The sequence below is a fragment of the Mesocricetus auratus genome, unplaced genomic scaffold (genome assembly GCF_017639785.1).
Source record: "Mesocricetus auratus isolate SY011 unplaced genomic scaffold, BCM_Maur_2.0 Super-Scaffold_4256, whole genome shotgun sequence".
Lineage (NCBI taxonomy): Eukaryota > Metazoa > Chordata > Mammalia > Rodentia > Cricetidae > Mesocricetus > Mesocricetus auratus.
Window position 1 is genome coordinate 108,406,643 of NW_024429182.1, and position 17,928 is coordinate 108,424,570.

The 17,928-nt window shown below is 44.5% G+C and overlaps 1 protein-coding gene across 3 annotated transcripts in view; it reads right to left on the reverse strand.

Moving 5' to 3' along the window:
• Positions 1-17,928, reverse strand: part of Me3 (malic enzyme 3) — a 197,004-nt gene that overhangs the window by 4,208 nt on the left and 174,868 nt on the right. For all 3 annotated transcript variants that reach the window (XM_013116382.3, XM_013116381.3, XM_040728802.1), the window contains 3 exons: positions 17,028-17,137; positions 1,663-1,760; positions 1,266-1,379 (listed from right to left, as the gene is read on the reverse strand). In XM_013116382.3, coding sequence (XP_012971836.1) covers positions 1,266-1,379; positions 1,663-1,760; positions 17,028-17,137 — 322 coding nt within the window. The remainder of the gene's footprint in view (positions 1-1,265; positions 1,380-1,662; positions 1,761-17,027; positions 17,138-17,928) is intronic.

Sequence of the window (17,928 nt, forward strand, 5' to 3'; positions counted from 1 at the left end):
CAAGTGTTCTTAACCTCTAAGTTATCTGCTGAGCCACACAGAAGAATCAACAAATCATCTTTTGTTTTTATTTTATTTTTAGCTGTTGGGGGTCATGGGTTACTGGGCCAGGACAGAAAAACTCCCAGGAAATTCCTTTAGCCTCACTGAATCCGCTGGTCACAAAAAGTCTACAAGTTTGCAGAAGGACAGTCCTTGAGACTTTCATTGCTAGAGAGGGACCGTGAATGGATTCAATAGGATCCACTTGTCTTCCTATGAGTCTCACTAAGCTGAATCTACGGTAGACTGGTCATGCCAACTGCACCTGGCAAACTCCAGATTTCTTTCCATCTCTTCAAACAGAAGCCCAGGGGTGACAGGGGCACAAGTGCAGTCACTTCTGATGGCTCCAGCTGACCTCAGAGTGCTGGAGGGATGATGTCAAACCTACAGCTCCTTGGTTAGCAGTCAGTTCAACAGGGTGAACAAAATGATGTTGGAAAATGCACAAGTGAACAGAGTCAGCAGTGTCTGGTAACCTGCTCAGAGGCCAATCTCTGGAATGACAGAATAGGAAGATGCATCGCCAGGCCCAAGTCCCTTTCAGCAGGGGTCTGGCTGTGCAAAGTTGTGGAAGAGTGACCTTGTGTCTTTGGAGGATTGTGATCCAATATGGCTGAGATAAACTCAAGGCAGGAAGTGGTAGGAGAAAAGGCTGGAAGGGGTATTCAGGTCCACATACATGTACACATATACCCACACACATCCACCCACACAAAACACAAACACATGATCAGATCTTTTGGAAAACAGCAATTAAAGAATTTGCTTTGGAATTTAATTTTCCTTTTGCTTTATATTCTGCCCTCTGGAGAACCTTTCCTTCGTTCCTTCCTCCCTCCCTCCTTCCCTCCCTCCCTCCCTTCTTCCCTTCCTCTCTCTTCTTTCTTCCTTCTCTCTCTCTCTCTCTCTCTCTCTCTCTCTCTCTCTCTCTCTCTCTCTCTCTCTCTCTCTCTCGTTCTCTCCCTCCCTCCCTCCCTCCCCCTCTCTCTCTCTCTTTCCTTCCTCCTCCTCTTCTTTGACAGGGTAACTCTGTGTAGCCCTGACTGTCCTGGAACTTGCTCAATAGAGGCCAAGCTGGCCCCAAACTCAGAAATCCACCTATCTCTGCCTTCCCAGGGCTGGGATTAAAAGCATGCAGCACCATGCATGGCCAGAGACCTCTTTCAGTTTAGTTCTTGGCAGCTCTAGGAAACTTCTAGTTTTTCAGACCTGAACAGTACCTTGACAATTAGCCCCCTGGAGTCCACCATCCAGATCTTCCTTGTGGCTTCTGCCTTGGGTACTCCTTCCTTTTCCAGGGCCATAACGAGGAGGTGGGCGATGCCCATGGCTGCCTGGGGGGTAGCATGAGGACAATGTTTAAAATCAAAGCACACCAGATGTTTTACCAAGATGAGTCCTTCTTCTTTTCCTCAGTCCCACAAATCCTGGGAAGCCCAGTTAAATCCTTACTTTGAGAAACTCAAATGTTGAGATTCAAAAAGCTGCAATGATCAGAACACACTCATGCTGCTTCCTCTTGTCAGAACCCCAGTCCACCTCTCGCCATGAATGCTACTCCACCCATTCTTACTCTTCTCAGGACAACCATCATAGAGTCCTTCTAATGGTACTCACCTCACCCGCACCCTGGAAAACAAACACATGATTGGAGAGCTTGTTCTTGGTGATTCTCAGAGCAGCCAGGATCCCTGCCACAGCTACAGAGGCTGTGCCTGCAACAGAGTGGACCATATCAACCTGTGGCCTCTAGCCCTTAATCCCCAAGCAAAGACTTGGCAGAGGTCCCAACATTTAGGACCTGTGGGAGGAGAGGCAACTTTTCTTAACTATTAAAAAAATACTATCTCTGCCAGGTGGGGGTGGCACACACCTTTAATCTCAGCACTCAGGAGGCAGATTTCTTAGTTTGAGCCAGCCTGAGTTCCAGGACAACCAGGGATACACAGAGAAACCCTGTTTCAAACCAAACCCAAACCCAAACCAAACCAAACAAACAAACAAAAAACCACACCCCCAAACAAACAAACAACCCCCAAAACAAAAGAAAATAAAATGAAAACAAAACAAAATAAAAAACTAAAGAAATCATATCTGTAGGCACAAGGGATTCAGGGCAAATTGATACCATTTACTCCCTTCTACTGTAATTAACTGTTGGAGAAACAGTCCCTAGAATTGTTACTTGTCCATGGGAAACAACCAGTTATTATGTTGTGGGTATTTGATCACACTGTGAAACAAGAGTTTTTGTTTGTGTTAAGTAAAATCAACCTTGGGTCAGGAGGTGGCGCCAGCAATTAGTTGACAGAAAGTAATCATAGAGAGTCAGAGGGAGTCTGGAAGACAGACAGAGAGACACACAGAAAGTAGTAGGGAGGACTTTGAGTGTGGTGGTCTTTTTGGTTTGGCTGAGCAGAAGGATGCTCTCATTCTGAGATGCTGGCAAAGAGAGATTACCTAGTTGCTCGTCAACCTCTCTGAGCTAGCAGGTTTTCACCCCAGCCTCTGATTCCCAAGTCTTTATTGGTAAATAGAACAATAGAAATTTAGTTAAAAACTGCATTTGGTGGCAGCTCCAGAAGGTGGAGCCGGTGGGTAAAGTCCCACCAGGCTGTCATTGGAAAAGGAGACCAGTAACTGGCTAAAACAATAGTAGATTCATGTGCAGCTGCTATGCTGGTAGAAAAAAAACAACACTATTATTAACAAATGAAGCCCCAGGATAGATGTGGATGAAATTCTGAGGGAATATGAATTGCTGATGTGGGTCAAGGGCCTCAATACCTTAGATCCATGGGAATGGGCAAAGCATTTCCCTGGTCCATATGGGACTATTGAGAGTATACAGAAAGCACCTACTGAAGTCTCCTGTTCCCAGATGTCTACATGGAACTCCTTCCTATGGAGACTCCTCCAGAGACTAGCTAACCCCTCCTCCTGTGCTGTACACAATAAGCAGGCAGAGTCCTGGTGTAGTCCTAGTGCCATCCATCAGAGTTAACATGGTCCACCCGATCCCAGCTTCTCTGTGTCTGTCATTTCTTCATTCCTATTGCCATCCCAGTCAGGTTTCCTGGACCAAGTCACACAGGACTTGACACCCCTAGAATTTAAGGAATAAAGACACTTAAAAGTAAGACATGATGGGGTCATGAGACACCAAGTGATTGTGTGTCATGAGCTGCCCATCTTACCACATTGTAAGAGTGTACATGGCAACAATATGTAATCTGTGGTCTGATTCAGCACACAGTACATTGTGCCCTTTCTCTCACAGCCAGAACACATGTTCTTCTCACAGTCCCACCAGATAACTCACAGAATTTATGCTTCCTGTGATTTCAACTTTATATCCTGCATAGTTAGAGGCCTTAACTCCCAAGAGAGAAAACTTCCATTAAGAATCACAACAGGCTTCTATTAAATTGGGGGTTGCAATCACCACCTGGACTTTCTCTGCACTAACTCAGTAAGCAAAGAAGACTCTCATTTCTCCGACTATGGGGGTTGATCCTTATAACCAATAGGAAGATAACACCAGAAGGAACATGGTTGGAGCTGGGGTGTGCTCTGTGGGTATTGATACTCCTACACTTGTTAGTAAATATTAATGGGTATGACAACTAAAGATAGGCAGGGCTATTGACGATCCTGGACCTTCAGAAATGCAGACAAAGGCTACCTTACTAGGTGAAGAACCCTGACCAGATAAAGTCCTGCCTGAGGAGAAGAAAACAGGGAATGGTTGAGGAAGAAATGTGTGAACACCAGTGACATTACATGAAAGGAAGAGTATCAGCTCAGGACTCCCAAGACCAAGTTTTTAGCATAAAGGAGATTTATTTGCCCCAGAGGGACAGAGAACAGGAATAAGAGACAGGGAAAGAACTTAGAAGACTATTGAGGAGGGGAAGGGAACAAGGGAAAGGGCGTAGGGAAATTTGTCCAGAAGGGACAAAGGACTGACTCTGGACAGAGAGGAGACAGATGTGGCACATAGGAAAACTGTGGTTTATAAGGTAAAACGAGGTGTTTAATTTTAATTAGGCACATTAATTAGGTGAGTCAAAGGGGGATTTTTGATTGTTGAACTTCAACACTTTGATAGCTGGACCATCTAGTCAGCCTCAGGAGGAAGAAGAGAACAGTAAGGGGATAGACTTTGGTGGGTAGGTTTAGGAATGTAATCTAATGGTGTTTAGCAGCCATGCTTACCACACTGAAGCTGGCCAGAGTCCCTTCATTATGATTGGCTAAAGAAACCAGCAAGCAGCCATGCATATTTCTTTCTTGGTTATATCACGATAATGGAAGATGTTAGCTAATTCCCTCTCTTCTTCCTCCATAAATCATTTTATACATTTTTTTGGAAGTTAATTCTATCCTTCAGTCTTTAACTGAGTTTTCAACTATGACTGAGTTTTAAAAACAAGTTCATTCTTCCAAGAGATGGTTAGTGTAATTCTCTTGCAAACAAACAAACAAACAAACAAACAAAAAACAAAAACAACTTCAAGACTTGTCTAGTCTCTTCTTATTCAGGGAGAAGGCGAGACTGTCCTCACTTGTTGGAGACAGTTCTCTTTTGCTAGAGTTGCTTTTGTCATCTGAAAGCACAAAGGCGTGGAACGATATGCAAGAATGCTGAGTAGGTAAGAGGCTGGACTCCATCAATTAGCACGTACGCTCTGAGCTTACATTGAAGGGCAAACCACCAACTGCCTCTGTGCAGGAGTCTGCCAAAAGGAGGCAGTAGAGAGCAACTGAAAGGCTACAGGAGGAGAAAAGAAGGCCATTTCAGGGTTACCTCAGCCTTCTAGAATCACAGGCAAATTGGAGGTCATTTAATAACGTCTGGATTTTAGATAAAAATGATTTTGCATGGGTTTATCTTACGAAGCACTAGTATAGTTTTAAAAAGAATTATTTATTTGATATCGGGATTCAAAAGATTCAGAGTTTTGCTTTTGCTGCCAGACAACCCCAGACTTGATTCTTCACTTCCGCAGTGGCAGTGGAATCCCTTCTGCAGGTCATCCATCATTTAGCTCACAGCATGCCTATCATCAGCACCAGCCAGCCGCCCTTCTTCTCTTCTGTTCCTCAGCCTCAGGGGGTGGTAGCAGAGTCTTACTGCTTCTTTTTCTGCATTTCAACTCCCTAATATACAATTAGCACTTTCTATATGGAGTGTTCTCTGTCCAGGTCTCTGGTATAGACCCTGACTGATACTGAAGGCCCACGACAAAACTGTAATCGCAGTGTCAATATTAATGAGGTCACAGGAATGGACATTAAAGTGGCACTGTTTATGGTTTGCTCCATTTTCAGTTAGAAAACAAAAACCAAAGCTATCAGTGGCTGCTGGTGGAGCGATGAAATGTGGGAGGTTCCAACATTCTTTTCAATTTAAGGAGCAACTTTTTTGGAATGGTTTCCCCATATGGTTTTCCCAGGGCATAAAATGTTTTTTGTCCTTTGATTTTAATATAATTCTACTTTTGGAAATCAATGTATAGGAGATTCTGAAATATGTGCACTAGAACAGTTAGGACAGTGTTATTTATAATGCATAGTGACTGGAAATAATCTAAACATCTAACAAAGGAAAAATGCTTGAGTAAATAACCTAGGATGGTCATTCAGGGGAATATTTTCAACCATTAAAAATAACCACTACGGGGCTGAGGAGATGTTCAGTCTGGAGAGTGCTTGCGGTGCAGGCATGAGGACCTGAATTTGGGTCCTCAGCACCCCTGTGCACGTGGAGCATGGTGATATGTGTCTTTAACCACAGATTGGAATCAGGAGGATCTCAGAGGCCCACTCCAGCCATGTTATTAAGCATGGCACTGTGTTTCAGAGAATAAAGTGGAACATGTTAGGGGAATGGAACCAATGTCAACCTCTGGCCTCTACACTTGGTGCATGGGAGCACACACATGCATAGACCTCACGGAAACCTTTTTATTAAAATTTTAAATGAAGATTTCATAGCAACACAGGAAATGCTATCAGTCAGTGGCTAACATCAGGTATGCATTTCTAAAGCCATCTGGATTTTCTGTGTGCTCCTTTCATGATGATTCGCTTCGGGTGGGATGGCTTCTCCCACTGAGACATCAGCTCTCTGACATTTGAAATCAGTTTCTGCTCTTTCCAACGCGCTCTGCTTTCAGGGAGGCCGATTGTAAATCGCACACCAGAAGATGGCGCCAAAGATATCTCTTGGTAGATGTTTCCTGGGATGGTTTTTCTCTTTTGGGCTATCAAATATCTTTTGAGGTTAGAACCTGAGAGCTGAATAACATAATTTATCTTCAGAATGTAGATCTGGATGGAGGCTGCTGAATCTGACCTCTGAGAATTGCACGGAGAACACCGACCTCTGAATGGTATAGAAGAGAGAGTGGATTGGACTAGGGTCCAGTAGAAAAGCCAGAAAGCCTCTGTGTGGTCTGCAGCTCACAGCCTTTCCTCCAGAGCTGGAGGCATCAGGAGAGACATTATGGGCTGACTTTGTGGGAGAGAACTATGGGGCGAGTTAAGTAAGGTACAGGCTGATGGATGAGCACTTGGGCAGGAGACATTTGTGTTCAGCTGAATGGGGTCAGGACAAAAACCAGTGGGCAATCTCAAAGAAGAGCTACACACTGTAATCAAACAACATGAAGGCCACCGCCACCAATTTATTACACTGTGGTTGTTGTATGCTGTGCTGATTTACGTTTTGTGTGTTTGTGTGTGATGGGGAAATGCATGTGTGCTCCAAGCATGTAAAGCCAGTGGAGGGTGTCAGGTGTTTTCCTCTGTTGCTGTCTACCTCTCTGCCTTGGGAGACTAAGTTCTTATAGCTCAAAAGCAAACTCCCAGGATCTGCCTGTCTCTGACCCCCTCACCTGCAATGCTGGAGTTAAAGTCAAGAGCAGTCTCACCTGGCTTTGGTGTTGGGGATTCGAACTCAGGTCTTCAAATTTGCACAGCAAATGAGCCTTCCCCAAGCTCTGTCAACTAGTCTTGTAGTAAACTTGGCTGTGTGCTACTTTCTTATCAGCCTTTGTTCGTTTAATCTTCACACAACTCTATGGAGCAGGCATTTTTGTGTTCCCTCAATGGAAGTTTTTAGTTTTTGACTTTCTCTTAGGACAGTGATGCTTACAGGAAACAGAAGCAGCCAGGAGAGGTTGAATGGAGCACTTACGCAGGGACTTCCCTTCAATGGATAGAGAAGAATGAACTGTTCTCAAGATGCTGTGAATCTTCTCAGCAGGCCTCCACCTCATCCCACAGCCTTTGCCACCCCTGCAGAAACCACGGAGGTCCCTTCTGCTCCTGGTCGAAGCCACCTCTGCGTGCACTGGTACCTCATTCTTGTAGACCTATGAGATTTGTTCTCCAATTCCCTCCTCTGTTCTTCACCCTCAGTTTCCCTCTCTCTGCTGGGTCATCCCCACCAGTGTATAAACACACTGGGAAACTTTTATTAAGAGAACTCTTTCCCTTATAGGCCCAAGCCTACTTCTTACTGTCTTCTATAGTCAAGCCCTTCAAAGAGTCAAATGTGACCACTGTCTCCATGCTTTTTCTTCTCTGTTTTGGTGTAATCCTGTCTACACAAGTGACAGGCCCACATCTTGTCGAGGCCACTTGAGCAGCTCCACCTTGCCAAGTTCAGTGGTCAGTTCTCAGTTCCCTGTCCTTCAACCTCTCAGCAGTACTTGGCACCGCTGCCCATGGCTCCTTGGGAGACTTTCTGAATTTGGCTCCTGGAACCATATATCAATTGGCTATCTCTTCAGCTACTTCCTCATGGCCTCTGGGGGGGCAAGCTAGCTATCCTAATTCCAGATCAGAACTCAAGAGAGAAAGCGATCGTTCTTAATTATAAAAAAGGAACTTGGCAAATCAAGTTATCGTCTCCGCCACTAATTTCCATTGCTGGGTGAGGTGGGGGTTAATTCTTGGGCGGTGTGCCTGGAATTTTAAAATGGAGAGGAGGAAAATTGCTTAGATTTTTTTTGTAGGTAATCACCCCAAAGAAGTCTGAGAGTCTAGGGCTGCGGGAGAACATGGCTTGTGCCCACAAGTGACGTGAACTGGTTGTTCCTATTCCTGATGGGAGATAAACAAACGTTCTTATTCAGTGGGAATGTTCCATAATTACACTTCCTGCAAACAGAATACTTGAGGCTGTAGGTCTAGGAAATGGCACAAAAGGACAAGCTGAAAATATTCCTTTTAATAATTACATTTGGCCAAGTTGAATCAGTTTCTCTGCTAAACAGATTTGAGAGGAAATGGTGACAGTGTCTATAACTGGTAGCTGGAAGGACAGGGAGTGGTGGGTTGGGTCAAGGTCTGGCTGAGGTGGCTGTGAGTCCTGGGTCTGTGAGGACTGCATGGCTTCTAGAAAGCTGGGCAGACCTTTGTCATGATCCATAGCAATTCCCTTCCCGCAGCAGCCAGCCACTGCCTTCCTTAACACATTCGCATTCGCATTGAGGGCCAACATGGGGCCATCAAAAGCATTGAATGCAGAAAGAGCAACAGAATAGACTTGTCTCTAGGAACTGCCAGCATCACTTCAGTAGAGTTCCTCTTTACAGACCCCTGGCAAGGGCCTTGATACTGCTTCAACAGTGCTGTGTCATAAGGGACTTTTCTAGAGCCCTGGGGTGCCCTAGAGCACAGTGTTAAACTGCGGGTTGTAACCCCATGGAGGGAGGTCATGTAATCAAAGTAAAGGTTCAGAAAAACAAAGTAGCAGTCAAAAGCTTCTGAACGTGAAATAATCAAAAATTAGGTTAAAGCCAAGCACGTGACAGGTCTGAGGTGATCTGGTAGTGCTCAGTTCTCTTGCACTGTGGGGTTTCTCAGCAGCCTCGGTTCTGACCACACAACCTGCGCACTTAGCACTGCGTGCGCCATTCCAGCATGCAACACCAGCGGTGGCTGCCTGAGCTGTCCTGGCTCAGGTGTGACACTGTTGTCTGCTCTAAACCGCAGTGTCTCTGCTGTATCCACCAAGCATTTCTGCTCTTACAGAAAAATGTGATTTAATTATGGAAAAAAGATACACTATTTTATACCGTCATTCCTCAGGACATAAATATGAAATTTGAACATCTTTGGGTTGTTTTGTGTTAGAATGTCTGAATGTTTTTGAAATTGCTCTTTGAGATATTGACTTGAGCTTTATAAATCATTGTTCAGTGAATTTGGGCTTGGGAATAAGACAGAATTTCTGACAATTTCTGACACAGCCCTAGACATGCATACTTCTGCCATTTTGTGCTACATATTTATATAAAGGGGTGTTCCTAGCATTGGCAATTTTAAAATTAAAATACACCAACTCTGAAAAATGTTAAAGATTGCTTATAATCTGTTGTATCAAATATTCAGTCATGATTTAATTTTGCTTTTATATTTTTAAAAGTAAGTAATTGTGCCAATCTCATTAGCATGAAAACTTGCATTCATCTTTAATAAAAGGTGAAAATTATATGCATGCCAAAGAATTGTTTTAAAATAAATTTCACATTGATTTGATATCAGTAAGTGTTTGACTTGAATATTCATTCTATATACTTTTGTATCCAGGGTCCTGCAAAAGTTTATCTGAGTTTCCTCTAAAAGTTCCTCTGAGAGGTTGTGGGTGGGAAAAGATTAAGAAGCCCACTCTCATAACAGTTCCAAAGGCCAGAGTGGGCCTCTCCTGGAGGGAGTAATTGCCATTTTTCTTAGCTTTTGTAGGTCTTTAGCTGCCCAATGGCTGCAAGAAGAGGTTGCTGAGGAACCACTTTCAGATTCATGGTCAGGCTGGGATTGGTCCCAGGAATGAGTAGCCTCAAAACACAGGACATGGTGAAAGGAAGATTGCGGTTGTCGAGGAGAAATGAGATTGGGAGCAGGGTGGTGAATTTTGTTGTGGGGGAGACCAAGGAAAGGCTTGAGACAATGGATGTGTGTGGTAGGCGAGTTGGGAAATGAATCCTTTGGTGGCTTTCAATAACATTGCTGTTTTGTAAACAGGACAAATACGCTGCACAAAATCTTTGGAGCTCAGCCACTTGTGTCCTTCTGTCTCTGTGCATATGGTGGCATCTGTAGTCAACTGTGCCCACTGAAGTCATCTTTTAGCTATGTTGTCAGGGGCCCATAAAGATGACTCCACTTTGATGGTGAAGTCCTGTGTATATGTCAATAAAGCACTATTGGCCAATGGCAAAGCAAGATAGGTGGGACTAGGAGTCGAGGAGGATTCTGGGAAAGAGAAACACAGGGAGTCATGATGTAGCCTCCAGAGGAGTAAAAGTTCCGGACACTTTCTCTGGTAAGAGAAATACTTAGATGGGTTAAATACTTAAGTCAGAGATAGCCAGTAAGAAACAAGTAAATGGCCAACAGCTTCATAATTAATACTGTGTCTTGTGTGTTATTTGGGGACGGCAACACGGCAGAGCCCAGGCGACTGGTGGGGAAAAACCAAAGTGACTGGCAAGGAAAAGGCTTCACCCTACACCACTTCATCTTGACTCAAGGTCAGAGAGTTCAAAACTGTTCGTAGTAAGCCAAAAGACCTAAAGGTCTAAGGTTCAGCTACTGCAGGATGTTTTGGTCTTGGTAGCAGATGTCTTATCTAAATAACAACAGACTTGAGCTCAGGGGTGTTTATTCTTGACCCTGAAGGTCAGATAACAGGTGTGGTTACTAAATGCTTGGAGGATTAAGGGGGAAAAGTCTATTTGCTCCTTATAGATGATAATAGAAGTCTTCAGCCATGTCCCCCTTTTGGTTGGGGTACTTAAAAATGTTGAAGAAGGGTGTTCAGTATTCACTGGATTGCCCTCCTGAGTCTATCCTGTATCTCTGTTTTTTTTCCCTCTTAGTGTCTTTACCTGCCCTTTCTCAATCCATACTCACCTTCTCAGGTATGAGTCTGACAAGTCTGCTGGATACGACTGAAGGCCCACAAAGATGGGCTCCCATACTATGTGTTTTCTGTTTCTTGGCCAAGTGTCCCATTGATGGCTCTGGGAACATTCTTCAGAGTTGAAAGATACTCCATAGTCTTGGGTCATGAGAAGAGTGGGACTACCTAGGTGCCTGTGGTATAGCCCTGGATGTAGTAGCATCACATGGGAGGCCCCACTTGCAACTTTTAAGTATCAAACAAAATTGGCCAAGTATAGGAAGAAAGTTCTAGGTGGAAGAATCAGCACATGGAAAATCATGGAACTAGAATAAAACTCAGAGCAGTGAGTTCAGAGCTGTAAGAATAGGCACTTGAGGGGATGATGGGATGGCTTAGGGGTGAAAGCACTTACTGTGCAAGCCTAACGACCTGAGTTCAATTCCCCAAACCCATCGTAGAAGGGGAGAATTGACTTCTGCATGTTGGGCACACCATCATACGCGCACACATCATACACACAATAGTAAATAAAATAAAACTTAAAAAGGAACAGAGAGCACACAGAAAAGTGTAGAAAAGCATGGCGACCATGTCTCCTTTTCCATCAGGCTTTGGTAGCATTGTGCTCACACACTCTCCTCATTTTCATCAATGCTCTGCTTTGGGTCTCAGTACCCCTTCTTCCTCCCCAATTTATGTGCTATAAATATTAGTATTAGGTTCCATGAACTGAGTACTGCTGAGTGACTGTTCCTGTACACACCTCCCCCCCCCCCCACACACCTCAGTGCAACATGGGGAGTCCTGTACTGGTGGTATAGGTTTCAACTCACTGGAATAGGTGCTGGCTTGAGAAGAGCATACAGGCTGCTCTGATATTTGCTGGTTATTAGTCATGGCTGTTAATCATTTCAGAGGAAAGGTAAAGAATGCCAAGAGAACATATACCACTTGGCTAGAGTAACAGAGCAGAAAAGTGAGGGTTCGGAGATAGAACTATCTCAGGCAGATGTCTGTTAACTACTCTGACTCATATACTGAAGCTTGAAAGTAAGAAAGAGTACCAGGCTTTGGGGCATGCACTTTCATGATCCCAAGCAGTAGGAAGGCAGTGGAGGCAGGAAGATCACCTCAAGCTTAAGGCTAGCCTTGGCTACACAGCAAGACCCTATCTTAAGAACAAACAAACAAACAAAAATGAAGAAAGGGTGGCATAGCATACAGGCATCCTGTCAGGCTATCTGTCCTTGAAGACTTAGAAGGTCTAGAGGCAAGGGTAAGTTTGGTAGGGTGGAGTGTGTTCCAGAGTTGATGAGCCAATTGTTTTTTTGTGGTTAGCTTGCAGTGGGGGGTCAGGGCCCAAGGTCACTAGGTCAGTGGTGTTCTGTACCTGATTCCTTTCATGCAAGGTATCCTTCCTAAGGTCAAAATTAGTCTGTCCCCAGCACGACTCTCCCCACTACCAACCCCCTTCCCTGTCTCTCTCTTCTCCCCCAAGAGCAAAGAACTTCCCAGCTGAAACAACAAAAGTCACCTGAGCATCTCCCTGTTCCAAAATTCCTGATGAGGCTGCCAGCAATGAATCAGTGCTTGGGCAGCCCTGTTCATCAAGAACCAGCCTGGCCCGGGTCGAGGATTCCTATGAGCCAGAGCTGGGGTGAGGACAGAGGACAAAAACCGAAGGAAGTCTTTCTGTGCTCTGACTCCAGAGTTCAACCCTGTGGGCCCCATGGGGTCTATGATTCAGACAGTACAAATAAGGTGCTTGATGTCACACACAGTGGAGCCCACAGGAAGCTTAGCCTGGGAGGCTCCTGAGGACCATGGTCCCATCTTTCCCTGTTCCACTGAGGGTATGAGGCAGGGCTTATGCTTAAAGTAGGCAGCATGTCTGTAGTCTCACTTTCATGGAAGTCACTTGGTTCTGGCCTTTTCAGTATGTGGCCCCCAGGCAAGATTCTGAAACTATTTCCACATCATGCAGGGTGGACTGTGTCTCTCTAAGTTTGTGCTTATGTGGACAGAAGCAGAGAACCATATAGAGACTCAGTGTAGACCTCAAAGCCTTGACTAACCCCAGTAGGAGCTCAGTCCAGAACAGGGATGGAATGATTAGACACATTTCTTCATGTGGGGAGGGTAGCCTGGGACAGAGCAGGACTCTGAGGTCTTAGGCCAACCTCTTCATGTTTTGATTAGTTGTAAGGGCACATCTACATATCAGGCTGTGATCACCAAATGCTGCAATGATCTTAGAGAACTCCTGTCATTCTTGTTCTATTTCCCTTTTCTTCTCATGAGTTCTAAGTTCATAACTTCTGTGTTAATTTCTGAGAAAAGAATAGGAAATTTATCTCCCTTTTTTGTGAGAACCTGAAAACTCTCCAGTTGACTTTGTCTGAGAGTCTATAGATAGGACTCAGAACTCAATGAATTTAAACACATGAATTGATATATTTTTAAAAATTGCTCTTCATATGAAGTTATACACATTTGTATACATGTCTAAAATCGGAGGATGAGCACATGTGAGGTGCATTTGTATGTGAGCATATGTATGATGATCAGGAAAGAGAGAGGCTGCAAGGCAGGGACTAGCATAGACAGGAATAGGAATAATGATGAGAATGTTGTTTGTATATGTGTAGATATCATGCATCCTCATGTATCCAATGTGCCAATAATTGCATTGGGAACTGGGGATCAAAAGTAAGTACGCCATGGTTGCTGACTCCAGAAGGTTATCATTTAGTGAGAGGCAGAGGAAGCAATGAAATCATCTAGAGTGAAGTTGTTTGGATATGATGCACCTTCCAAAAGCTCACTTGTTGAAATCTTAGCCCTTGATTGTAGGTCTAGTCATTGAGAGGTAACTGGATCATGAGGGCTCTGACTTCACCAATGAGCCTATTGATGGATTCAAAATTTTAGGATGTTAGGAAATGATGAGAATTAGGAAGTAGGGCCTGTCTGTAGGAAATTGTTGCCAGGGGCATGCATCTTAAGGACGTATCTGGTCCCAAGTCCCCTTTGCTCTTTTCTCACTACTTTCTGTTGCTATCAGGTAACTAGCTCTGCCCCAATTCCTGCCATGAAGCTCAGCCTCATCATGGACCCAGCAACAATGGACCACAGACTGAAACCTCCCCAAAAGTGAGCAACAATAAATCTTGCCTTCTTTAAGCTGTGTTTCTCAAGTATTTGTTATAATGATGTAGAATTGACCACTGTAAGAACAGATGGAGGAGAGCACCTGGGCGGGTACCCAAACCAGACCATTTCTGAGCAGGTGACCCATTGAGCTGAGTCTTGAAGAATAAAGGGATTCCTCGGGTGAAGGTGATGGAAAGCAGCTGGACATGGTGGTGCCCTCCTGTACCTGTAGCACTTGGGAAGTAGAGGTAAGAGGAATAGGAGTTCTAGACCAGTCTTGGCTATGTAAGACTTTATCTCAAAAACCAACCAAATAAACTGAAGGGACTATTGGAGGGCAAGGAAGAGGTCTTTGCTCCCCAACCCATGTGTTTCAGTAAATGAGTGTAAAGTTTCTCACAAAGGGATGGCTAGTATAATGAGTCATTGTTTTCACCTTAGAGGAACATTCTGGCATTCATCAGTGTGTGGGAGGATGGAGGTGGATGGACAGCTGGGCTCTGCTGTGTTCCTGTGCATGTTTATGAGGATATCATTATATGTTTATGTTTATAAGTCTATCTGTCTGACCGTACATCTGGAGCCCGTGGACCAGGTGTGCTGACCATATGGACTTGCTTTCCACTTGGCAGCCCAGGGGACTCTGAACATGGCTGTCCTGTTGCTGACTCATGTGTGGGTGGCATTACAGGGAGCTAGTCAGCAGGTGCTTCCTCCAAGGCCACAGACTTGCCAGCTAGGTTGGCTGTGAGTTGAGAGGAAGCTCTTCTGCCTCCAGCCAGTCCTCTTGGACTGCACCACGAAGATGGAGAGTAGCTGGTTTGTCAGGATGTGGCTGGAACAGTCCACCGATGCCTGTTGCAGGCTCAGGCATCAGGGGACTGGAAAGACAGTATGAGAAGCTAAGCTTTCCCTCGGGGCCACCCTTCTCTGGACATCCAGTCCCCAGGCCCTGCAATAACGTTTGAACTCAATTATCTGACAGTGTGATATAACTGCATTATATCACAACAAATCCCCCCAAAATCATTTATCACATTCCTGTTACTCTATAATGTGGATCAAAAGAAAAGAGGCACTTGGCTTTGGGGTTTTAGACCTGGAGAAGTATGGTAAATGGTTATAAATGTGGGATTTAGAGTCCAGATACCTGAACTAACCTTCAGTTGGACAATGACTGAGTAGGCAAGCTACTTATTCTCTTTGTGACTCAGTTTCTTCATTCAGAAGACCAAGATACTAGTATCTTTTTAAAAATAAATTTATTAATTTTATTTTATATGCATTGGTGCTTTGCCCTGGGGGTCAGGTACACTGGAACTGGAATTACAGACAGTTGTGAGCTGCCATGTGTGTGCTGGGAATTGAACCCAGTTCCTCTGAAAGAGCAGTCAGTGCTCTTAAACACTTTGCCATCTCTCCAGCCCCGCTAGTATCTTACAGGGTTAAATGTGTTCAGTTCCTAGAATAGTGCCTATTAAGTTACCAATAATCAGCAATAAACGTTAAACTGGGTCTATGTTTTCTCTCGTATACCGCTAACTGTCTTGAGGAGTTGTTCTCATTTTGGGTGTGTGAGGAATCAGCTGTAGAATGTCAAATTGTACTCAAGAATGAGACCATTCCGTACTAGCTCATTCTTTTCATCCGATGTGACCTGTCAGTTTAACAGGCTTGGCTCACCCAACTTCATCTGTTAAGTAACAAGTGGAGCCATCAAGGTTTCCCTTGGGCCTTACAAAAATCTAGGAACCATTCTCATGAGATCTCCTGAGCCAGATAAGAGCATCTGAGAGGTCTGTGCTCTGTTCCAGCTTCTGATACAGGCACCTCCAAAGCAAGAAGCAACTTCCTTTAGGGGATTTTAAGGCTCTAGCACAGGTGACCAAGTGACTTGGAGTTAAAAGATGCTTTAGACTGACTTTTGAAATGCTCTGTGTCTCAGGTTGCCAGTGTCTTTCAAACTTAGAACTCTCAGCCAAGCTTAGGGAAGGATTTGTCATGACTCTCTGACAGGGATGCACCTTGTGTTTGGAAGCCTGCAAGCAAGATATTACAGCTATGGAATTTTAATAGGGAAAGCTATTTTTATGAGCACTGATGTTTTGATATGATAAGTTATGGAGTCATATTTTCTGTGTATAAGCTTTCCCTCTCTGTGTATTTCTCTCTGTCTCTGTGTGCACGTGCATGTATGTGTGTTGTATGTGTACATGTATGTGATGTACGCACATGTTGACCAGTATGCCTAGAAGCAGAGGAGGACATTGGGTATCACTTGTGCCTTATTTTATGGAGACAGGGCCTTTCGTTGAAACGGGAGCAAGTCTGAAGGTCAGAAAACTCCGGTGATCCTCCTGTATCAGTCACACTGGGATTACAGGCATGTGCAATAGGCTTTTTATGTGAACATGGAAACCAAACTCAGATCTTCATGCTTGGGCAGTAGGTGTCACTTACCCACTGAGGCTTTCAGTCTCCTATCCCTGGCTCTTGCAATCTTTACAGTGCTTTCCTGATGCAGGTATTGTCCTCTCAGAACAGATGATAAAATTATAGTCAGAAAACTGATTTTTCCAAGTTCAGGTAGCTAAGAATTGACGGAAGTATATGGAACTTCTTATAAATATGAAATCATATAGTTCTTATCTACCTCTGAAATACTAATGATTTCCATTTGGTGCTTAAGCTCACCAAAGCTTAGCCAAGTGGAGAGATATGTTCAAGGTCACAGAGCTAAGAATGAGCCAAGTGGAAATTGACTCCAAGTCTAATATTGTTTCTTTAACAGCTTCTGGCAGCAAACCAGTTATGAGACAACTTCCTCCCCTGCTTTTGGCATTTGGGTGAGCCTTGTGAAAAAAAAGTGTTATTACCCAGTGACTTCGTTAGGCGGATGAAAATTTACCTTGGATATCATCATTGAACATGCAGTACTTGTTGCGGTATTTGTTGAGCAGACGGAAGGCATTGGCATTGGCAAAGTCTTCAAACTGGATGAGGCAATTTATTCCGAACCTGTAGGGCGGGGAAAGAGGGAGCAAAGAAAGTATGATTACCACTTGGAGCAGCTCCTACCTGAGATGGATACAGGAGAGGCTCAGGACTAGAGGTAAGGGTAAAGTGGGCCCTTCCTCTTATTTTTTGTCACCTGGCTGGATCAGCAACTCCTAGAAGGAGACCTCTGTCTGTTCCATTATGTATGTGGATGGGACAGTGTAGGGGCCAAGGGCTTCACAGTCTACCAAGTCAACCTCACTGCATCTAATGTTGACTATGGACCCTCCACAAACCACCATGTATACCACAGAAGTATCAGCAAGGCTGAGACAGGTCCTGCCTTCTCTGAAGCCTGTGACCATCTAAGATCCCAGCAGAAAGCTCACTCCAAAGGCAACACTGAACAGAATCACTCTGGGTCTGGAAGTTTCCAAAGCCTGCTGTCACCCTCTCCAGACCCCTAGGCTTGGAGTTGTTCCAGTCCTCAAAATTCATGTGTTATTTTCCAACAAGACACAAGGAAGACCCAGATAGGCCACCCCGTGAAACCACTGTTACCTCTGTAAACGTTTTCCCCAACTTCCAGGAATACAAGGACAGTTAGTAAGCTCAAAGAAAGTATGGATCACTAGGCCCATCTCACAGATGGCCTCACTCAGGCTGTGGGACAAGACTCAGTAGAAGAAAAGGGGGCTAGAAGTGGAGGGAGGAGCTTCAGTCAGAGACTGGAGGGGGACAGTGTATAAACTGTCAGACTGGCTGTTCCTGGACCAGGAAACACCCTTGGGGATGCATGCCCAAAGAAGAGC